Raw genomic sequence first — 24,515 nt, forward strand, 5'->3', positions numbered from 1 at the left:
CACCTGGCTGTAGAGAGGCACAGCAGGCGCAGTGCAGATTTGTAGAATAGAATAGAATAGATTAGAATGCATTTTATTGTCACTATACACAGGTACAATGAGATTCAAAGCAACTCCAGTATCAGTGCGACAGTCTACACAATATGCAAAAACATAGGAAGAAAAGAAAAATAAAAATAGTGCAAAAGGAGGTAAGGTGCACAGTCCAGTCCTGAGAACGATTTATGGTTCAATCAATCAATCAAAGTTTATTTATATAGCCCTAAATCACGAGTGTCTCAAAGGGCTGCACAAGCCACAACGACATTCTCAGCTCAGATCCCACATCAGGGTAAGAAAAAACTTAAACCAATGGGATTACAATGAGAAACCTTGGAGGGGAACTGCAGATGTCTGTGCAGAACAGAAAAGAGACGGCAGATCAACTGGTCTATTGTGTTGTAGGAAATAAATATTATGTGTTATACAAATACACACACACACACACACATATATATATATATATATATATACATTTATTTTTATTCTTTTTCTGCAATAAAAAAATGGATTTGTAACCAATAAAATGATTTGCAAACATTTTTATGCAAACAAAAAATAATCCATCCATCCATCTTCTTCCGCTTATCCGAGGTTCGGTCGCGGGGGCAGCAGCCTAAGCGGGGAGGCCCAGATTTCCCTCTCCCCAGCCACTTCGTCCAGCTCTTCCTGGGGGATCCCGAGGCGTTCCCAGGCCAGCCAGGAGACATAGTCTTCCCAACAAAAATTATTTGAAAAAAAAAAAAATATATATTTTCAAACAAAATAGTTTGGCTTGCTAACACTTTTTTTTGTTATAATCAGCTTCAATCTTGTGGGCGTGGCATTTCTGAACAATATTAGAGGTGCACAAAAAAATAGATTCACACCCGAATCATGATTTTTATTCATCCCGATTGTAAATCGGGTCATAATTTAAAAAAAAATCTACACAAAATTATACATAATTTAAATAACAATACATTTGTTAAACATGTTTTTAGGCAAACTCCATGCAACCAGAATCAATCAAATCAAATCAAGCTTTATTTATAAAGCGCTTTTCATACATAAAAGAAAGTTAAAAACAATACCCCGGTGACCCATAACCCCCATTATCACATACGTACGCATGGACACAGATACCAAACACAAACACACACAGCATACACACATATGCAATTTATGGACCAATGATTGCATGGCTGAGTACAGAGGTGACATGTGAGTAAACACTATCACAGGAGCCATCTGCACCAGGTCATCAGACCATGGCCACCAGGACGCTGACACAAAAGCGCCCCCACAAGCACGGCCGATAACCCCTGAGGCAGATGGCTCATCTGAGGAACGTTGGAAAATAAAAATAATAAAACTTGTAAAATAGTAAGAACCATGTGTAGACATAAATAATACAATACAAGTAAGACATATGAAGATTAATAGAACAAAATAAATAATAATAATAATAAAAAAAATAAATAAATAAAATAAAATAAAAAAATAAAAATATATATATATACCGGTATATATATATACACATAGTAAATAAATAAATAAAACTAAATAAAATCTAGCATAACTAATAAGATAAAAAGTAAAATGCAAATGACTTCAATAAAATAATTAATATCAGGTATAAGCCAAATCAAAAAATCAGAAAGAGCTTTTCTAACCTCTAACCTGTTTTGAAAACGTTTGAGTATAATTATTATACCAAATATTACATTACGAAAATTGGTTGGAATTGAGAATCGTGCTGAATCGAATTGTTACCTCAGGAATCGGATCCAATAGTTAGGTGCTCAAAGATTCACACTTGAACAAAAAATGTTAGACACCTTATGGACAAAAAAAAAAAGATTTGCAACCAAAATTATCATTTTGTTCAGAAGGTTGAAGTTGATCATATCTAAAAAAAAAGGATTAGGAATCAAAAAAAAAAAAAAAAAAAAAAAAAAAAAAAAGAGTTTTGCAACCAAAACTTTTTTTGTTGGTAAGTGATTTTATTTGATATTTGGTTTCATGAAAGACAGATTCATCTCCATAATTTGTTTGCTACTAACCATAAATTGAAGTTGAAGGACTCAAACCTACATGCTTTATGGCATTTTTGTGGTTATTACATAGTGCAAAGTGTGAAATTATTGTAGAATACAATAATGATCATTATGTCTGGCAACACTACATCCAATAAGAACAGTAAAAAACTATTCAAACAAGGACAACGTTTTTTTCTATTTTGCTTAAATATTTTCTCTATTAAAATGGATAAAACACAAAGGATAAGATTTACATGTTACATGTGAATGTCACAGTTCCTTCAGGTTCACGTTCTAATGTCATAAAACTCGGAATATGATCAATCCAAAAATACTGGTAAAGCATTCGGACATAAAATGTACAAAAAAACCCCAAATGATAGACAAACCATACTAAAACACAGGAGTGGGGACACAAATCTTGAGTGTATCATATTTGATGCAGCAGAAGTATTTTTCCGTCCTCTATTTTAGTATTTCCTATCAGGGGTCACTATGCACAGCAAGTCAATTATATTTATGCCCTAGTTTTTAAGCTCTAGATTTCGTTTCTGACATACAGTAGGAAGGGGATGGAATTGTTATGGCCCCTTTCATCGCAGTTTGCCTGACACATGAAACGCAACGAATAGGGTGTGGGTGGGGGTTGCGCACTATCTACTTTAGCCGCTAGATGGCAGTAGAGTGTCGAATATTTAAAAATGTGTTTTGTGGCAATTTCAACTTTAAAGTGGCGCTTTCCATCATTTTCAGCAAACAGCTTTGCAAAATGATTATGGGGCCATATTTTTTAAGTTAAAGTACCAATGATTGTCACACACACACACACACACACACACACACACACACACACACACACACACACACTAGGTGTGGTGAGATTATCCTCTGCTTTTGACCCATCACCAGCACTCCCTGGGAGGTGAGGGGAGCAGTGAGTAGCAGTGGTGGCCGCGCCCAGGAATAATTTTGGTGATTTAACCCCCAATTCCAACCGTTGATGCTGAGTGCCAAGCAGGGAGGTAATGGGTCCCATTTTTATAGTCTTTGGTATGACTCGGCCGGGGTATGAATCCCTTCCCTACTGTAAGCCTCCATTTGTGTACTATCACATCACCAGGATAAAAGCTGCTATATATGTTTTACAATCTAAATATATACATAATAATATACAGTCTGTGCAGTAAGACCCAATGTTATGTAAAACACACTAATGTGTTATGTTACTCAATAACCTAACCGATGATTTGATGTTATTTACCCCTGTGGAACTACATGGTTACGAGTAGACTCCTGGCTCGCTGGTGGCTTTACAAGTGGACTCTGAGAGAAAAGGGTCTGGCGTTGTCAAAGTCCCTGCACAATCACTGAAGATCGTGTTAGAAAAGACAGAGCTGAGTGTGAACTGAGAGTTGAAATCAGACTCCTGTACAGGAGACTTTGAGTGGTCTTCGGTAACAATAACCGCTGGGTTTCTGGGAGGTTTGACCGGAGGAATGGGCTCAGGCTCTGGTTGTTGACTGGCTTTGATTGTTATTTCTTGATGGTTGTTGTTATTGCACTTTCCTGCAGGAAGAGTCTCAGTCTTGACAGGCGCCCTGCAGTCGCCATTGACGCTGGTGCACCTGGACGGGCCATCAGCTGTGGTAATCCCAGCGCTGGCACGAGGGAGACTTTTGGGAGACCTGAGTCCCTTTACCCGCCCTTCTTTTCCCAAAGGATTGGAGAAGCAATTGAGGCAGCCAGACATTGAGGACGACTTACCCTGAACACAGAAGACTGTAATTGGTGCAGAAGCTGAGGCCTTGGTACATTCAGTATTACTGGAGCTAGATCTGACATTTGTGCTGACCATACCCCCGAAATCGGATGAGCGACGTGTTTCTTTTCTCTTTGATCCCCTTCTGATGCTCCGTGTTCCCCGCGTGAGCCAGAAGTCTTGGGTCGGAGTGTGCTCTTTTTGTTTAAGTATAAGCTTGAGATCTGAATCGTGGCTCTTTGTCATGGGCATGGTCGATGCTTTCTCCTTGTGTGCTGCGGAGGAGGCCTTCTGGTCGTGCTGAGGCGTGGAGGCGTCACGGGGTGGTTGGTATGACGAAGATGAGCGGCGAGATAGCGTCTGCTGGACAGGGCTGCTGCCATTTGACCAGGGCTCATTTTCCAGACTCATGCTGAACTCACCACTGCTCTCACTTTGAGCTCGATTCGGGGCTGCATTACGCTCTGGGAAGGAGAAAAGAAAAGCTTTTTCATACACTCATTGCACAATCCCTTGAGCTCAATACAGAGCTGTATCACATCCATCCCATCCAGCCATCCATTTTCTACCGCTTATTCCCTTCGGGATCGCTGGAGCCTATCTCAGCTACAATTGGGCGGAAGGCGGGGTACACCCTGGACAAGTCGCCACCTCATCGCAGGGCCAACACAGATAGACAGACAACATTCACCCTCACATCCACACACTACACAGTCTTTACTAAAATGATGATGCTTCGTCAGTGTCACTACGAACAAGGTGTTGTTGAACACTATTGTTGTAGTACTTTCCAATGGCCTAGTGCGGGGGTCAGCAACCCGCGGCTCTAGAGCCACATGTGGCTCTTTAGCGCCACCCTAGTGGCTCCCTGGACCTCTTTCAGAGATGTGTGAAAATGGAAAAAGATGAAGAAAAAAAAAGTTTGTTTTAATATATTTTCTGTAGGAGAACCTTCCTAATTGTTAGAAATCCCACTGTTTATGTTATACATGCTTCACTGATGAGAGTATTTGGCAAGCACCATTTTGTCCTACTAATTTCAACAATCCTTGAACCCATAGTTTGTTTACATGTATAACTTTCTCCAATGCTGCCACAGAAAGACGTGTTTTATGCCACTCCTTTGTTTCATTTTGTCCATAAAATGTTTTATGCTGTGCGTGAATGCACAAAGGTGATCTTTGTTGATTTTATTGATTTGCTGGAGTGCTTATCAGGCCTATTTGGTCACTGCATGACTGCAAGCTAATCGATGCTAACATGCTATTTAGGCGAGCTGTATGTACATATTGCATCATTATGCCTCGTTTGAAGGTATATTAGAGCTCATTTAATTTCCTTTACTTATGTCCTCTGTGTATTTAATTTATATTTGCATGTCGCATGACACATTATCTGTATGTAATACTGGCTGCATTTCTCAAAGTTGTTTGTGTGCCATGTTGTTCCAGACCACAGCAAACGTTACCCAGAGATTGTAATCAATCCATTAGAAGAAGACACCCTGCCGTTTCCTTAAACTTGGACACACACATCTATACCTTTGGCCATTCTGAGCCAGTAATTTCCAGAAGTTATCTCATCCTGTGAGAAGCCTCCATTTTACTAATGATTTCCAAAAATGCAAAAATGTGTAAAATAAAAAATACAACATTTCTGTCAACAAAGATTTGCGTCAGCCTTTGATAGTAGGCTAATATAGCTAATATAGACACTAACATCATGTGTTGCCTTCATTATAGCACTTGTGTAAGGCTTTTAATTTTTTGCGGCTCCAGACTGATTTTTTTTTGTATTTTTGGTCCATTATGGCTCTTTCTACATTTTGGGTTGCCGACCCCTGGCCTACTGCATCCGGAAAGTATTCACTTTTCCCACATTTTGTTATGTTACAGCCTTATTAATGGAATTAATTCATTTTTGTTTTCAAAATTCTACATACAAGATTGCATATTAACAATGTGAAATGTTTTTTTTGTGTAAATCTATTAAAATTAAAAAACTCAAAAACAATTCACAGTCTTTGCTCAATGCGTTGGCACCTTTGGCAGCAATTACAGCCTCAAGTCTTTTTTAATACGATGCCACAAGCTTGGCACCGCTCATCACCAGGCCAATACCATCCCTACAGTGAAGCATGGTGGTGGCAGCATCATGCTGTGGGGATAGTTTTTAGCAGCAGGAACTGGGAGACTAGTCAGGATAGACAGAAAGATGAATGTAGCAATGTACAGAGACATCCTGGGTGAAAACCAACACTTCGCATCCAACCTCATGGAGCTTGAAAGGTGGTGCAAAGATGTATGGGCGAAACTGCCCAAAGATAGGTGTGCCAAGCTTGTGGCATCGTATTCAAAAAGACTTGAGGCTGTAATTACTCCCAAAATTTAATCAACAAATTATCGAGCGAAGTCTGTGAATACAAATGTACATGTATTTTTTTTAGATTTTAATAAATCAGCCAAAATTTTCATTAAAAACTTTTTCATATTGTCACGATGGAAAATGTGTAGAATTTTAAAGACAAAAATGAATTAATTCCATTTTAAAATGAGGCTGTAACAAAAAAAAAAAAGTTAAGCGCTGTGAATACTGCATTGTATTGTGGGACGGTAGAGGTTAACTTGTATCTGTGAAAAATTCCAGTGAGTCATGATGACGCAGACACACAGATGATCAAACGTGCAGACTTCACACTGCAAATGAGTCTTTAAAAGGGTTTAAATCAGTCAAGTAAAAACAGATTTTATGATCAATAATATTTGTTATGTTAATTGGTATAACCTTTTGGTGCAGGAAGGGACTTGCTTTGAAATTAAAAATAAGTAGACAAAGAAACATGACACTACCTTCCTATTGGTGGGACAAAAAGCTTTTCATTATTTAAGCAAAGCATCAGAGCAGAGGTGTCGAAGTCGTTTTCACTGAGGGGCCACATCGCATTTATGTTTGGCTGCTTCTAGCAGTGAATACTATTATTAAACAATTTTCTTATGCATTTTATTAGTCGATTTTAAAAAAACTAAAATGTAAAAAAACATATGGTAAGTTGCAATAATTTCACCTCAAAATGTAGTGTATATTACTGTAAGTGGAAAAACATTACTGCTGTTATTAGGGTAAAAAAACAGGCAGCTCGGATGCCAGAATTATACAGTAAAATTTACATTTGTGTTTGTTACTGTAAATTAAAAGAACTGCAATTTTACAGTAACATTTTGGCACCTGGGCTGCCAGATTTGTATTTTTTATTTATTTTTTTTACTGCAAATCAACAACTGTAGATTTTTCGGTAAATTACTGTAAATGCCAAAACAGCACCATAGTTTATTACAGTAAAAAAAGAACAGTTTTTTTTCATTTAGAGAAAAATGTTGTATAAACCACAGTAAATTTCACAATTTTACCATGAAATCCATTGCTACTTTTACATTGCACAATTTGATGGATAACTTGCTTTGAAATCATTAATATTAGTATTTATTTCTTTTTAAAAAATGGTTTGAATGTTTGATAATATATTTTTGCATAATTAGACAATATTTAAGTTAACATAATTTGCGATTACATGGAGTACATATATTTTTTTGTCTCCCAAAATATAAAGAAAGAATACATTTAGTAAGAAAAGTTACAGTACTTTATTGATACATATTATTTCCAGCCTTTTGAGGGCCAAATAAAATGAAGTGGCGGGCTTTGAGTTTGACACCCCTGCATTAGAGGCCATTTGGTTGCAGAGGTAAAAGAGGAAAGGTAAGCCAACACTGCCGTCAAGTGATGTGGAGAAGCTAATCTATTATTCTTTTGAACGGGACACAGTATTTTTTGTGTACATACATTAGATTTAGATTTTAGGCCCAATGTGTTAATACTGTTGTCAATGATTATTTTTTAAATCAAATTAACCACACATTAATTTGGATTTATCACAATTTGTAAATTACTTACTTGCATACATAATTTTATGTCATAATGCAGATAAAGAGTGGGGAATGGTAACCCAACATTGTCGTCAAGTGGACAACTGATGTGGAGAAGCAAATAAAAGTTTTTTTGTGGAATGGGAAACAATATTTATTGTGTACAATACATACAGTCACTTGGTGAAAAAAGTTCCAGAACTACTGGCATAAGGGAAAGGAGCATGTGCAGTAAATTGTGTGATTAATCTGTGTTTATAAATGATTAATGCAATATTTTTCTGTGATTAATTGCATGTGTTAACACGTTAATTTTGACAGTCCTAAGTCAAAAAGAGGATGTGTGTGAGGATGCACACACAAAAAAGTAAACCAATCAAGGCAAGATTAAGTTGTTAAGGTTAAATAAAAGTAAACACAATTACGTAAAACCACTGAATCCTATCCTGGACTCCAAAAGGGTTACAATGATAAGCTGCTAATATAGCTATCAGAATGATTGCATTACACTATTAGGAACTACAACAATAAAACTATAATGTACATATCAGAATCAGATTTAATGGCCAAGTATGTTTACCACACAGGGAATTTGACTTGGTAAACTCTTTGTTCAATTTGGTTGTTTTGTGCAGGGGTGCATACTGTTTTGACTGGTGATTAAAATAATTAATCAAATAAAACACATTGTATTGTTAGTGACAGAAAGGGGGCAGCAGATCCACGTTTTCCTGGGTCCTATTTTTTTTTTTTGCTTCTGTGGTCAGCATGCAGATTGAAATAAAACAAGGTCATGATAGCGATTTGATGGATTTACTGTAATTCCTGCGAGGGTAATACATCTGTATTTGCGGAATCCTCTAAACGGCTATCCGCAAAGCTTTACCGTGATGCTGCAGCTCGTCGTTGTCCTCAAAACCAGATGGCACAGCACTGTCATTGAGATCCTTGTCTGTATGTGAATACATACACATAATTATAAAAGACACATATTTCTACTCACTGGAAAGTTTCGCCCTGATAAAATGCATGTTAAATACTGATGGTGGTGTCAATGATGGGTGGATGAATGTTTCTACCTATCAGTTGTGACACATCTGGAACGCCAGTCTCAGTAGGGTGCCGTTGGATGGATGGTTCAGTGGTGGGATGCAGGTGGAGGATGGACAAGATGGATGAGCTAAGGAATGAGGTCAATGCTTTTTTCCTGTCCTGCATGTCAGCTTGGTACCCTTCCATCTCCTCAGAGCTCTCTGCCCATTGTGTCTCCTCCAACATGGCAGAAGGGTACACCAAGCTGCTCAGAGCTGCGTTGTTGGAGCGGAGGACGGGACATTGGGGCAACGGATGAGGATGAACAAATGAAGTGGTTATAGAAATTGAGGCATTCTTTATTTGGACGGAAAATATTTTTGAATTGCTGCAACTTTTTTCCATCGCTTTAAACCCTGCGGCTAATATATGGATTTTTCTTCTAATGTTTTGTATTCAACAATCAATTTTCATATTACATCGTCAGTGACACTGAAAAGGTGCGTTATTGTTTGTGTTATGGCGCCATCTTTTGGACGAGTTCGCTCACTGCAGGTGCTGCAGGTTGAAAATGTACTTCCTGTTTTTTGCTTTCAACCGGACGTATAACCGTCCACAGGCGTTTCTGCTCAAAATGATTATTCATTCATCACTCCAAGCAATGTTTGTGAGTTTTACAATACAACTAAAACAATTCATACTTACTAAACTGTCCCATGTGTGATGTCTGTGGGAGTGTTTTCATACATATTTGTATGTGCTGTCGTCATGTAATAAAGCTAGCGTTGTTAGCATTAGCTAATATGCTAACACATTTACAAGTGTCTGTGTTGTCCGCAACTAGGGGGTCCATGACGGTAACTTCGGTTTTGTTTGATCAGCCATTGTACTGCCGTGTGACAGGCACCATTTGGAAACAATTATGGTATGCAAATAAACATTTACAAAATATTTCGTACTGCTGTCAATTTGCGGCTAATATATGTAAAAATATGTTTTCTTCTAAAATTTGTTGGGTACTGTAGTCTAGAGCTGTGTAATTGTATAGAAATAGGGTAATCTAGGAATTTTTTTAATAAGGAGGAGGGGGAAAGCGGAGCTAAGCGGATGCCACCTTTGTACTTGTTACGAGGTATTTCTTGAAATCAAGTGTTTCTCACCTCATTTATCAAAGTGCTGTCACTTGCAAATTTCTTTGGGCCCATGGTGGCTTATTTTGCATTCATACTCAATAAAGAAAATCACAGCAACTGAGTCATCAACGAGTGGGATTCCTTTTTTAGATGTCGAGTAGGGGCGGCTATCGATTACATTTTAATCCATGCTAGTAGCAAATCAGCACTTGAAAAATGGTGGCAGTGCTTACTTAAATTGTGCCAGAACCTGTACTTTTGGGGTTTCTACAATATCACCAAGCACTCGTTGCAGGTTGCATTCATTTAGCACCAAAATGAAGCATCGATAGCTTATTTTAATTTTTTTCGCTTAAAGTCGGCACCAGCGTTTCTATGGACCCGGTTTTTGTGACAAGCCTTAGTTTTGAGTCTGCTGAATGTTATGCAAGCAAAATTACTAGTTTTGTATGCGCAATAACGATAATCAAGATGGTACACGGAAACCGGGGCAACATTTTTTGCAAAAACCGAATCGTACATAAAGTACCACTATACTGTAAATGTTTTAGGGCGATGCAGAATTCCAAGTGATATGTTCTGAATTGGACTGTAGAAATTACAGTATGGATTAGGGCTGGGCGATATATCGATATACTCGATATATCGCGGGTTTGTCTCTGTGCGATATAGAAAATGACTATATCGTGATATTCGAGTATACGTTCTCTGGCAGTTGCTTTTAGCTGCGGGCATTACACTACAGGCGTTTCTCACTCTTTGTTGTCTCTCATTCTCACAGAGAATGAGACAAGCGCACCTTCATACATACGTCACATACGTATCGTCCACGCGAAGCAGAGAGGTAGCAGCATGGGTAACGTTAGCTGTGGTGCTAGTTGTGTGGTGCGAGTGGTAATACGAGAGAAAGAAGGTGCGAATTTGGTAACAAATGAAGGAAGAATAATTAATTCCCAAGAAAAACAGCACGGGGTCCATCGTCTGGCGGTGGTTTGGCTTCAAGCGGTAATATGTCGAACAGACAACCGTAATTTGTCAAGTGTAGGGCAAAAGCTTTGCTACCAAAAGTAGCATTACTGCTAATTTGTAGCATCATTTGAAAAGTCACCCGCTAGAGAATAAGATGTGCTTGAAACTCCGCATGTCAACATCTCCATTCGGTGCCACACCAACAAAATTTCCACATCAACAACGTATGAAAAAAATGGTCAACAACAGAAGGAGATAACGTCCGCAGGAACCTACCACATAGCGAAAGATTTGATTTCCTATTATGCAGCTCATTTTTATTTGACAGTTATAGAAATATTTTGTGTGACATCATGCACAAAAGTGCACTTTGTTTTAAACTATTGTAGTGGCGTTCTGTACAAAAAGTGCACTTTAATATGTCATCTTAGAGACATCATGCACAAAATTGCACTAACAGCTTGTTTTAAAATGTCTCTGACAATCTTGCACTTTCTGTTTTGAAATGACATGAATGTTTGTGCCACTGCTTAATAACTGTTTAATAAATACAATTTTGGTAAATTGACTTAGTTGTGATTTCCCTCTCTGCATGAAAGTTTAAAATGAGCATATATTAATGCAGTATGAAGAAGAATGTTTTAATGTAGACACATAGAATCATCATACTGCTGTGATTATATGCATCAAGTGTTCATTCAAGGTTAAGGCAAAATATCGAGATATATATCGTGTATCGTGACATGGCCTAAAAATATCGAGATATTAAATAAAGGCCATATCGCCCAGCCCTAGTATAGATTATCACTAGTATTATGACTTATTAATTCATAAGATCTGATAATGTGATGAGGTAGCATGAATAACAATACATCATCATTCCTGACTAACACTTAATGGTTACAATAAAGACAAAAGTGTATTAAAATAAAAAAAATATAGCAGACTGTCTTACACAAAGAACGCCTGATGAGGGACTTGACTTTTTCTTTGCTCTTCAGTCTGTTCCTCATATGGGGAAACCGTTTCAGTACGGCTGTTTAATAGCAAACCACATGGGAGGTAAACGGAGGTAATGCATGGGAGATGGTAAAAGATGGGTGTATGAATAGGGAAGAGGATGTGAAGAGAAACAAGACAAAATGAGAGACATGTTGGTGAATGCATAACAAAGAAAGAAGCTTTAGACATGACACACAAATAACTGTTCCTAAGTGTGAGTGGCAGGCACGTGCATGGACTATTTGGGGGGCAGGTGCTCAAGCCAAAAAAGGGCACCCATCATAAAAAATATTCATAAAATCATTATTATAATTAGGATAAAAAATACAACATAATATATTCAACTTATATAGTAACCAATACAAACTCCATCCTTCCATTTTCTACCGCTTGTCCCTTTTGGGGTTGCGGGGGGTGCTGGAGCCTATCTCAGCTGCATTCGGGCGGAAGGCGGGGTACACGCCGGACAAGTCGCCACCTCATCGCAGGGCCAACACAGATAGACAGACAACATTCACACTCACATTCACACACTAGGGCCAATTTAGTGTTGCCAATCAACCTATCCCCAGGTGCATGTCTTTGGAAGTGGGAGGAAGTTGGAGTACTCGGAGGGAACCCACGCAGTCACGGGGAGAACATGCAAACTCCACACAGAAAGATCCCAAGCCCGGGATTGAACTCAGGACTACTCAGGACCTTCATATTGTGAGGCACATGCACTAACCCCTATTCCACCGTGCTGCCCTCCAATACAAACTCAAATTATCATATTTAATAATAAAACAAGTGTACTGTATACTGCATACAAATGATTTTTAAAAGCAACATTACAATAATAATACACACAATGTACCTCAACAGAATGTCATAGCTCAACTTAAGACACACCTTTCATCTCAATAATTACAATATTCCATGACACAAAACTATAGTGAATTTGTGTAATTTGTAGAACAGTAACATTTCTATCAATAGAAATGCAAATAATGACAGGTATGCCCTCACTTTCTTCATTAAACACGTAAGCATCTGTAAACAACTGGACAAGGCTTTGACTTGTATTTCTACTTTGTTAAAGAAAGCATCAGACCAGTAGCAACGTGATGTTTTAGCGACGCTACAGTTGGGGCTCATTTTGCACCAAATAACGTCAGCGGATTTCACAAACAATGTTATTGTCGGTCTGTCCAATGCTGCGTGTCTGAAGAGACGTATGGTAGGATAAATATGGGATTGTTGCAAACTAATAGGCCTGAATTTGCAATGCAAAAATTGTGATGTTTTGAGGCTTTTTTTTCTTTTCAAAAACATTAAATCAACTTGGTATTTTATGAATTTGTTATCAATTTTTTATTAAGTGTTACTTGTAACCTCAACCTTAAAATGCAAAAAACGTGATCGGTTTGAGCAAGTGTCTTGACATGTTTTGATGTCGGATAGACTGTTTGCAATAAAAAAAAGTCTCCTTTCGACTTCCTGCCAACCGTCTTTTATTTATGTTGAGCTTTTATGTCATCTTACTTACTAAATCAGTCACAGTAACAATCTAAATGTTATGTTATCCATCCATCCATCCATCCATCCATTTTCTACCGCTTGTCCCTTTCGGGGTCGCAGGGGGTGCTGGAGCCTATCTCAGTTATCACTGCACCATAAATAAAATCTGAACACGGAAGTGAAGCACCACCCACCGAAGGGATGTCGCCTCTTCTCATGGCGAAAAATAGTCCTCTGAGCCATTTTAAATCTAGGTTAAAAACATATTTGTACTCCCTGGAGTTCAAATCCAGTTAGACAAGATATCTTGGTTGTTTTTATTTCTTGTTTGTTTATATTTCTTGTTCTATCCTTTTTTTTAAATGTATATATATATTTATTACATTTTAGTATTTTAGGTGATATATTCTGCACTTCTTTTAAGGTATATTTTACTATTGTGTTTTATTCATCCTGCTTGCCTTTTCTTATGTCTGTACAGCACTTTGGCCAACTGGGGTTGTTTTTAAATGTGCTATATAAATAAATAAACTGAACTGAACTGAACTGCTTTGAACCTGATATTCCCATAAGGTAGCCTTTCCTTTGTCCATCTCTGCTTGCTTGTGAATTGCAGTCAAGTTCCTCTGCTACGGCATTGCCCGAGGGTCAAACAGGACACGTGTGCGTTAATCGGGCACAAAAAAAATTTGTGCTGTTATTGAAATTTAGAGTTAACGCGTTATTATCACGTTAATTTTGACAGCTCTAATTATAACTAATAGTAGTAACTACAAAATGCACACGAGCCAGATAGCGTCAAGTAAACTACATGACTTTTAGGTGTGCATCTGCTAAATTAGCTAATACACTGGCATGCTAAAATGTTAACATTAGCATGTTAACAATTAGCATGCATCAAGTACCTAATGACTGTGGTTTATACGTGCAAAATTATCTTAAAGAGCTAGCATTTAAAGAGTAAGAGATTATTATCATACTTCTACATCAATGCTGCCATATAAGAATTTGTTCTTAATTGCCTTATCCTGGATGAATAAAACTTAGATAAATATATAAATACATGTAAACTAGAAAGTAAATGTTTATATATTACATTACCCAAAAGGCTTAGTGCTGTAGACAGGAACAGGAAGGAGGTTTGAGCTATGCGAGAGGACAACTGTGCCGTTTGAGCAAGAAACAGTTGATATATATATATAGTTTGATGTTGTTATTCCTGCTTTGTCTACACAAGAAACAAACATTAATCTTGATTAGACTGTTGAGGACATCACTCCAAGCCAAATTTTATTGGCAAAATGACGCTGATTGGCCAAAATGTGCAGAGAAGCTGCGGTCATTGGACAAAGTTGCTAGGCCGCACATAATATACAGAGATTAGTTGAATTTGATTTAATTTAATTAGCACAATCGCGACATCGCAAATTCCGGAGGGATAAATGTAAATGCCTCGTCAGATTTCAAAACATACTTGGGAGGAATTGATGACGAAGAGTAATTTATATTCCAAAATTAATTTAAAAAAAGCGCTGTAATAGAAAGGGCACTTTTCTCATGCAGGGCAAAAGGGAAGGTGCTTGAGCACCAGTAGAGCTCTATCTTTGCACGTGCCTGGGTAGTGACGTCATTAAATGAATGCACAAATTCTCACTGTTATTCCGCTGAGGTGAGATAGTGTCACCTGCTGATGTGGAAACCGAGCCTCCAGAGCCATCTGAACTGAGGATGGAGCCGCTGTCATGACGTGAGAGTTGTGCCTCAGTCGGCTCTGAGAGTGTTGGTTTAAGAGGTTGATCTAGTCCGTGTTCACGGCTGTTAGATTTGATCAACTTCTTCCACTTCAGAGAGATCCAGTTGCCTCGCCTGCACAGGGGAACATTTCAGAAGTTGAAAGAAGTTCTGCAAGCATTCTTCCCTGACACAAGGGAAATGTGCATTTAAACATTTCAGGGAAATCATATAGGACAAAAGAAACTACAAGGATACAAGAGCGTCATCTATCATCAAGATATAAAAATGTTAATAAATAGCCAACCTGCACTCCCCCAAGTGTTTCAGTCAAAATATCAAGCTACTTACCTGCGAGGAGGGGAGGGCTCATAAAACCTATACTGGTCCATTATCTTCTCCTCCAGCTTCTCCTTTTGCCTCCTCAAATCGTTAAGTTTGTCACTTAAACACAAAGAGAGAAAAAATGGTGTTCGTTTCACATTAGAATGTCAATGATGCGTAGTTCAGTGGTGTCCATTTGCGGTCCGCAGCCCAAGTTTTGTTGTCAAAAAATATAATTAAATTAAATTAAATTAAAAACACAACAATAAAAATGTAAGAAAAAAAGCAAAAAGATGTAATGTATTGATAAAAAAGCGGAAATGTTGATTCTAATATTAACAACACGCCCTAGTTTGACCTATCACACAAAGCTGACACAAAGTTTTATCTTTTAGGGATGTAACAATATGAAAATGTAATATCACAGTTATTGTGACCAAAAATGATCACGATTATCACAATGGGCAAAAAAAAGTGGTAAGACTAATCGTTGGAATTCAAGAAAACACTGGTAAATAATAAATCCAATTTATATTTAAATAAATGTATTGTTAGAACTTTTTTTTCCCCAAATACAAATATATCAAAATGGCCCCCGCATTGTTTGACTTTTCATTACGCCGCCCAAACTCCTGACTTAGTTGGTAGATAATGAACTGTTGTTATATTCCTAAGCAGGGAAGCACAGAATTCCCTTTCCCCAACCACTTCGTCCACGTCCTCCCAGGGGATCCTGAGGCATTCCCAGGCCAGCCGGGAGACATAGTCTTCCCAACGTGTCATTTCGGCCGCTTGTACCCGTGATCTTGTCCTTTCAGTTATAACCCAAAGCTCATGACCATAGGTGCAGGGTCCGCATCACTGCAGACGCCGCACAGATGCCTGTCATTCTTCCTTCACTCGTGGTACTTGAACTCCTCCACTTGGGGTAAGATCTCCTCCCCAACCCGGAGATGGCACTTTATCCTTTTCCGGGCGAGAACTATGAACTCGGACTTGGAGGTGCTAATTCTCATCCCAATCGCTTCACGCTCGGCTGCGAACTGATCTAGAGCTGAAGATCCTGGCCAGATGAAGCCATTAGTGTGAGGAACTCGCATGGCTGCCGTTTGTGTGACCCCAAGATGCAAGAACCAGGATGAGGATGAGCAGGTAAGATGATTTTAATAATAAAACAACAGAGAAATGTAGCAGTCTTGCATACAACAGTTCCTAACATAGTCTATCGTCGAGCACTGAGGAGTGCTCGAGTGAAAACATAAATAGGCATCTGCTGATTGGCAGCAGGTGTGGACCGGCTGCCAATCACCGGCAGGTGAGGAGAAAACAGTGCTCAGCGGAACCAACAGGAAATATAACAAAATAAGAGCACTGACAGGAAGTAAATACAAAAACATGGAAACAAACCGAAATGAAGTGACAGATCGTCACAGGACCCCCCCCTCAAGGAACAGATTCCAGATGTTCCCTGGAAACAAGAACGGAAATAAGTCCAAAAATTACGGGAGGGAGGAGGGAGGACATGGCGGAGGGTCGCCAGGCCAAGTGTCCCCGCAGCCAGCGAGGGAAAGTCAGGTGGCGGTGACGCGTTGACCGCCGCTGGAACTGGCGAGGCGGGCGACCACGGAACGGCCACATTAGTGGCCGACAAGGAGGCGGAAGCGCGTGGTACCTGAGCACCAACAGCTGCGAAGGTCCACACGCAGGTTCTGCAGATCGCTGCAGACAGCGCGGATGAAGTCCATAACACCGCCACATATTTGGCGGATGAGGAGGAGGTCGCGCAGCCGGTGACGATGATGATGACCATGAAGATGGCGGCGCCCTGCGAAAGCCCGCCAGAGACGATGTGGTTGTGGGTGGATCCGCTGCCGACCAGGAAGATGGCGGTGTCATGCGGAGTCCCACCGGTGACGCGGAAGATGTCCGCGCAGTGCGAAGGCGTGCCAGAAAAGATGAAGGTGGCGGCGCCGTGGAAAGAGACGATGATGTCTCCGTGGGAGGAGACGATGGCGGGGATGACAGCGGCGTGTGCTTGGCTGCACTGCTGCTGGTAGTAGCCCCCCCTCCACTAGGCGGATGCCAGACGCCGTCCACCACTGGGAGAAGGAGTTCTAGGTTTTTTATGTCCCCCGGTGCGAAAACCAGGGACGGGCGGAAGGGGGCCAGGAGGAGGGAAAACGACACGTCCCTCGCCGAGTCCCAGCAGGAGGCCAGGAAGGACATCACGGTGGGCTCCACTGGAGCCTTCGCCGGACTGGCAGGATGAGCGGGTGCTGGAAGGGATAGCAGCCGTGGTGCAGCTGCTGGAAGCTGCCTTGGAGCAGGAACGGGTGCTGGGCACTCAGCCGGTGTTGGCCGTCGTGGCGCCGCGACCGGCGTGCGACGCGGGGCTGCGACTGGCGTGCGACGCGGTGTGGGAACCGGTGGTCGACGCGCTGGCACAGGCGATTGCCGTGGAGCCGGGACAGGATGCACAGCAGGCGACGGGGAAGATGGCGGCAGTGGCCGCGCCGGTCGGAGATCCGGAACCGGCGGCCGAGCCGGGAAGAGCGAAGGCGGCGGTGGCCTAGCCGGTCGGAGAGCCGGAACCGGCGGCCGAGCCGGGAGGAGCGAAGGGGGCGGTGGCCTCGCCGGTCGGAGAGCCGGAACCGGCGGTTGAGGCGGAGAGGGAAGGTCCGAGCCTGCTGTGGGCTGGGACCGCACAAACCTGGCTTTTAAGTCCTCCAAAAATTGTGCGGTCCAGAAGGTCGGCTGTGCATCGCCGACAGGGGTTCTCGCGAGGACACAATCTTCTGGCTCGACGATACTGTGAGGAACTCGCATGGCTGCTGTTTGTGTGACCCCAAGATGCAAGAACCAGGATGAGGATGAGCAGGTAAGATGATTTTAATAATAAAACAACAGAGAAATGTAGCAGTCTTGCATACAACAGTTCCTAACATAGTCTATCGTCGAGCACTGAGGAGTGCTCGAGTGAAAACATAAATAGGCATCTGCTGATTGGCAGCAGGTGTGGACCGGCTGCCAATCACCGGCAGGTGAGGAGAAAACAGTGCTCAGCGGAACTAACAGGAAATATAACAAAATAAGAGCACTGACAGGAAGTAAATACAAAAACATGGAAACAAACCGAAATGAAGTGACAGATCGTCACAATTAGGACCACATCATCTGCAAAAAGCAGAGACCTAGTCCTACAGCTACCAAACCGGATCCCCTCAACACCCTGACTGCGCCTAGAAATTCTGTCCATAAAAGCTATGAACAGAATTGGTGACAAAGGGCAGCCCTGCCATAGTCCAACCCTCACTGGAAATGGATCCGACTTACTGCCGACAATGTGGACTAAGCTCTGACACCGATCATACAGGGAGCGGACTGCCACAATCAGATTCTCTGAGCACTCCCCATAGGACATCTCGGTCGAAGGCCTTCTCCAAGTCCACAAAGCACATGTAGACTGGTTGGGCAAATTCCCATGCACCTTCAAGGACCCTGCCGAGGGTATAGAGCTGGTCCACAGTTCCAATCCAGAAGCACCGCCCCCAATGCCCACGCAAAGCTGTCTTGTCAACCAAGACAGCCCCACAGCATCCAGAGCTTTAAGGAACTCCGGGCAGCTCTCATCCACATCCTCATCTCACTTTTTTAACTACCTCGACAACCTCAGCCCCTGAAATAGGAGAGCCCACCAAAGATTCCCCAGGGACTGCTTCTTTATAGGAAGATATGTCGGTGGATTGAGAAGGTCTTCGGATGGTGGTCCATAATCGTTTCGAAGCCGTTTAAAAGTCGTTTTTCATGGCTTCGCCGAACTCCTCCCATGTCCGAGTTTTTGCCTCTGCGATCACCAAAGCCACGCGCCACTTGGCCTGTCGGTACCTATCTGCTGCCTCCGGGGTCCCAAGAGCCAAAAGGACCCAATAGGACTCCTTAAGTTTGACAGCATCACTCACTGCTGGTGTCCACTAGCGGGTTCTGGGATTACCGCCACGACAGGCACCAACCACCTTGCAGCCACAGCTCCAATCGCCTCAGCAATAAAAGGTACAGAACATGGTCCACTCGGACTCAAAGTCCAGCGTCTCCCTGTTGAAAGTTCTTCTTGGAGGTGGGAATTGAAACTCTCTCCGAGGGGAGACTCTACCAGAGAGTTCCCAGCAGACCCTCACAATGCGTTTGGGCCTGCCATGTCTGATCGACGTCCTCCCCCACCATCGGAGTCAACTCACCAACAAGTGGTGATCGGCAGAAACTTCCGCCCCTCTCTTCAACCAGGTGTCCAAAACATGAGACTGCAAATCCGATGACAAAACTACAAAGTCGATCATCGAACTGCGGCCTAGGGTGTCCTGGTGCCAAGTGCACATATGGACATCCTTATGTTTGAATATGGTGTTCGTTATGAACAGTCTGTGACGAACACAAAAGTCCAATAACAAAATGGCCGTTCTTCCCAATCACGCCTCTTCAGGTTTCACTGTCGTTTCTAATGTGAGCGTTGAAGTCATAGGAGGGGACATAGAGGTCGGGTGCAGTGTGAGTTCAGCGGCAGCCGAAGGCTTGGCCCTTGGCGGTCCGATCTTCGGCTACAGAAGCTGAGATGTGGAGCTTGCCACTAATACTGTACATTTGAACTGCCACAAACAGAATTGGCGCTACTTCGATCATGGACACATTAACATGGGAGTGTGAATGTTGTCTATCTGTGTTGGCCCTGCGATGAGGTGGCGACTTGTCCAGGTTGTACCCCACGTTCTGCCTGAATTCAGCTGGGAAAAGCTCCAGACCCCGAGAGGGACAAGCGGTAGAAAATGGATGGATGGATGGATGTCTGTGAATGCAGCCTTTTGTTGCAACGCGGCACAGTAGATGGCATCGTAACTCTGCTTTGTAAAACACCTCATAAGACAGAGAATAGTAACATGTAGCTGGAAGGATCAGTGTTGCCAACTCAGCAATATATTCTTCATCAACTCATCCCTCCATTTTCAAACCACTTGTCCCAAAACTCTCTAAATTGTGTTTTACAAAATAGCTACCAGTGACAAGACTAGTGACATTTTCTGGTCTTATTGAAGACTTTGGGAGACTCCCACAGTATTTGTTGCTGTGCACTCGCCCATCCCTCCCCTTAATCTAAAACAGGCCTGGGCAATTATTTTGACTTGCAAGCCAAATTTAGAGAAAAAAATGTGTCTGAGGGCCGGTATATAAATTTTTAGGAACACTAATACAAACCTCACAAAAATGTCTGATGAATGCTAAAAACGTTATGACAGAATGGAATTTAATTTTTTTTTACTGAATGAGACACCCAGAATTTCCCTGAAAATAAAGAATGTGGCCTGCGATGAGGTGGCGACTTGTCCAGGGTGTACCCCGCCTTCCGCCCAATTGTAGCTGAGATAGGCTCCAGCGCCCCCCGCATCCCCGAAGGGAATAAGCCGTAGAAAATGGATGGATAAAGAATGTGGGATTTTCAGTATTAACTATGAACGATAAAACACTGAATATTGACAACATATGAACGTCACACACCCTCTCGATCGACATATTTTACAATCAAGCGAAACAACAAAAATGCAACAAACAGCAAAATATGAACGCGAAGGGTAAAAAAACACCTAGAATCTGATATATCTGACATATCACTAAGCTTAAGAACTTTGTTGTAAAAATATTTTTCCGCGTCTGTCCCTGACACCCGCATTTCAGGCGGACCACTCTGGAAACACTCTGTGGAAACAAACCACACTGCTTGGCGCCTCGTCTGAGATGCTGTGACATAGATTACCATAATAACTTGTATATAATGCAAAAGCGCAGATTCCAACCATTGAAATACTTTGTATAGTTTAAGACTTATGGTCATTAGAAAACATCACTGCACATCATAATGGCAGCAACAGTTTCCATCTTAAAGATCTAAAAATATTATTTGGAAATGTCTGGCGGGCCAGATTGAAAAGCTTGACGGGCCGCATGTGGCCCCCGGGCCTTAAATTGCCCAGATCTGATCTAAAATCATGTCTTACTTGTGAAAAAAGCACAAAAAGAAGCAACAGAAAAAAATTACATTTTGGAACAAGCAGTAGAAATTGGATGGATGGATGTATTGCTTCTCATGTTTTTTGCTGACTTTTGTTTCCCACAAATGCCATAAAAGTTAGGTGCACATGCGTCATGGCCACTTATGCAAATTATATTATTGTAACTTATAGTTAAATTAAATTAGACACAACCCAGCTCCACTGATGTATCGTAATCCTGTGGGAAACTTTGAAATAATTATGATGATGTGATATTAAACAACATCATAGCTCTTTTATTGACCAGTCACAACCATTTTCAGCTGGAAGACAGATTTAAGAGATTATAGAGCTGCATTCTAGACAATCTTCAATTATGTTTGTCAAGTCTATGTACATTGTGTTACTATGTCTATCTCTACTTACATATACTGCCGTTCTTCTATGTGAAACAGATCCTTGCTCTCAATAGTCTGCTCCAACAAGGTGCGGTTCTGCAGCATCAGTGTGTCGATCTGACCGAGAAGATAGTGGTTCTCCTCCTCCAGGTTTCCCTTTAACTGGCTCAGCAACTATATATATATATATATATATATATATATATATATATATATATATATATATATATATATATATATATATATATATATATATATATATATATATATAAATAAATAAGAGTGAAAATCAAATAATAATTCCATTAATCAGTTGCCCTGAACAATCAATTTGAATGTGTAAAACCACACCTCGCACTGGTTAGTGATCTTTGTAGAGGTGATATCAAGCTGCTGATACTCCTTTTTGAGCTTGGAAAAATCAGCCTCCAGCCAGGTGTGCTCCAGCTTAGTCTCATTTAATTGGCTTTTAAGCTGCTTATGATCTGCTGTCAGCTGCTCATTGTCGTTCAGGAGCTGCCGATACGTTTGGTTCAGCCTGAAAAATAGACATACAGTATACCCTTTCTTTGAGTATGTTTTAATGTACACAAAGATCTGTCCATTAATTCCTCTTCATTGCAGGTGTGTGTTCTGGTCTATGCACGTGAGTAAAGATTTGCCCCTTTGCTTACCAATCTTTCTCATCCCGCAGCCTGCAACATTCAGCAGCAATGCTGCTATGATGCTCCTTCTCCAGACCTATCCTCATCTGCTCCTCCTTCAGTGCTTTCTCCAGATCCTCCAGTTTGGTCCGCTGTTGTAACATGCTGTTGTATCTAAAGTACATATGCCCATTATATGCACACATGTATGAAACACCATTATGCTTTCAAGTTATGTACATATTTGTCAATGGAAAAATAAATAAGGGCTACCCTTTTTTTGTTGTTGCTAAATCCAGATCTAGAACTTGTACTTTGCACGAGCCCAATTAGAAATTAAAGTGATATTGACTCGATAGCAGCATCAGATGAGTATTGGACTGAATGAGTCCCACACAGACAGATTCTCTAATAAAATTCCATGAATTCCTGCTACTCATGCACCGGGCGTTTATAAAATGGACACTTTTAACAACCGTTGCTGAATTTGACCCCCTCTCTAACCCCAGTGAATTTTCATGTGACTGTCACAATTTTCTTTCTTTCCTACTTTATCTGTCTCCTCTTAAACCATTTACTGTTTGGTAGCTTAAAATTAAACATCAATAAAACTTGAAGAGGAAGAGCATTTATAGGGGTGAATTCAATATAGGAGTCTATATGTAGTATACCAGACTCACCAAAATATATTCTGGCAAATAATAACATACAGTTCATCTATACTGCATGTATAGGTGCCAAACAGAGTAGGTAAAAAAAAGTAATATTACTGTCAGATGTACAATCCCAAACGGATGATCTAAAATGGTAAACGACCATCATTTTTTCTTGTTTTTAAAAAAAACGTGTGACGAACGTGGTCTTGCACCTATGCTTGGAGTAGGGATATTTGGATCGGATGCCGATATTTGCCAAAAATTGCGTATCGGAAAGGCATGGGAAAATGCCGATCCAGATCCAGTTTGAAAAAAAACTCCGGTCCGTGTTTTCCAACACACCGATTTAAATAATACATTCCACTTTTCTGCTGCTCCGTAATTTCCGTTCCGCATTTTTCAGCACACCTTCAACACATCCACATGTCTGTGAATTCTCACGCAGTTGCTTTTAGCTGCTGGCATTACACGACAGGCTCTTCTCACTCTTTCCTGTGTCTCCCTCTCACAGACAGCAAGTGCACCTTCTTACACACGTCACATACTGTCACGTCATACGTCACATACTGTCACGTCATACGTCACATACGTATACGTCCTCCCCGAGCAGAGAGGTAGCAGCATGGTTAACGTTAGCTGTGATGCTAGCGCAGCCGTGCGAGCAACGCTCCCTCTAAGGTGCTCGCCTGTGCAATTGCGCACTGTTTAAGCGTCCTCTGCGCATAGCAAATCAATGCCACGCACAAAATCAAATAAAAAAATAAGCGCATAACAATTTTCGACACACGGACACGACAGAGAAAACAGTTTTCGTCATCATTGTTCAAATATTGTGACGTCTGTCGAGACGCTTATCTCCATTCGGTGCCACACGTCCACACCATCAAAATGCCGAGGCAAAAATTTCCAGATCAACACCGTATGAAAAAATTAGTGATTTTTTTTAGTTGTGATTTCCTTCTCTGCATGAAAGTTTAAAAGTAGCATATATTAATGTAGTATGAAGAAGAATGTTTTAATGTAGACATGCAAGCCTTGAAAGAAAATTTTGAAACTCAAGACTACATTTCCTGCAAATGGGTGCATTTCTACCCTATATTTTAACTTTAGATTTATTCTCATATCAAACTCTTTTGGCTGTCTTTTTGACACTTACATCCGGCGCCCCCCCTCCACACCCTGGATTATAAATAATGTAAATAATTCAATGTGATTATCTTGTGTGATGACTGTATTATGATGATAGTATATATCTGATAATGGGTTGTACTTGTATAGCGCTTTTCTACCTTCAAGGTACTCAAAGCGCTTTGACACTACTTCCACATTTACCCATTCATACACACACT

At 40.9% G+C, this 24,515-nt stretch overlaps 1 protein-coding gene across 5 annotated transcripts in view; it reads right to left on the reverse strand.

Moving 5' to 3' along the window:
- Positions 1 to 1,569: 1,569 nt before the first annotated feature.
- LOC133624586 (girdin-like) overlaps positions 1,570 to 24,515 on the reverse strand; it is a 65,149-nt gene continuing 42,203 nt past the window's right edge. For 2 of the 5 annotated variants that reach the window (XM_061988274.2, XM_061988273.2), the window contains exons 21-28: positions 22,541 to 22,684; positions 22,218 to 22,404; positions 21,895 to 22,040; positions 15,461 to 15,553; positions 15,033 to 15,244; positions 8,822 to 9,049; positions 8,629 to 8,694; positions 1,570 to 4,283 (exon numbers count right to left, since the gene is read on the reverse strand). In XM_061988274.2, coding sequence (XP_061844258.1) covers positions 3,340 to 4,283; positions 8,629 to 8,694; positions 8,822 to 9,049; positions 15,033 to 15,244; positions 15,461 to 15,553; positions 21,895 to 22,040; positions 22,218 to 22,404; positions 22,541 to 22,684 — 2,020 coding nt within the window. In that variant the 3' untranslated portion in view covers positions 1,570 to 3,339. The remainder of the gene's footprint in view (positions 4,284 to 8,628; positions 8,695 to 8,821; positions 9,050 to 15,032; positions 15,245 to 15,460; positions 15,554 to 21,894; positions 22,041 to 22,217; positions 22,405 to 22,540; positions 22,685 to 24,515) is intronic. The other 3 variants (XM_061988276.2, XM_061988275.2, XM_061988277.2) reach the window with 3 other exon arrangements.

This window comes from Nerophis lumbriciformis, linkage group LG27 (assembly GCF_033978685.3).
Source record: "Nerophis lumbriciformis linkage group LG27, RoL_Nlum_v2.1, whole genome shotgun sequence".
NCBI classification, from domain to species: domain Eukaryota; kingdom Metazoa; phylum Chordata; class Actinopteri; order Syngnathiformes; family Syngnathidae; genus Nerophis; species Nerophis lumbriciformis.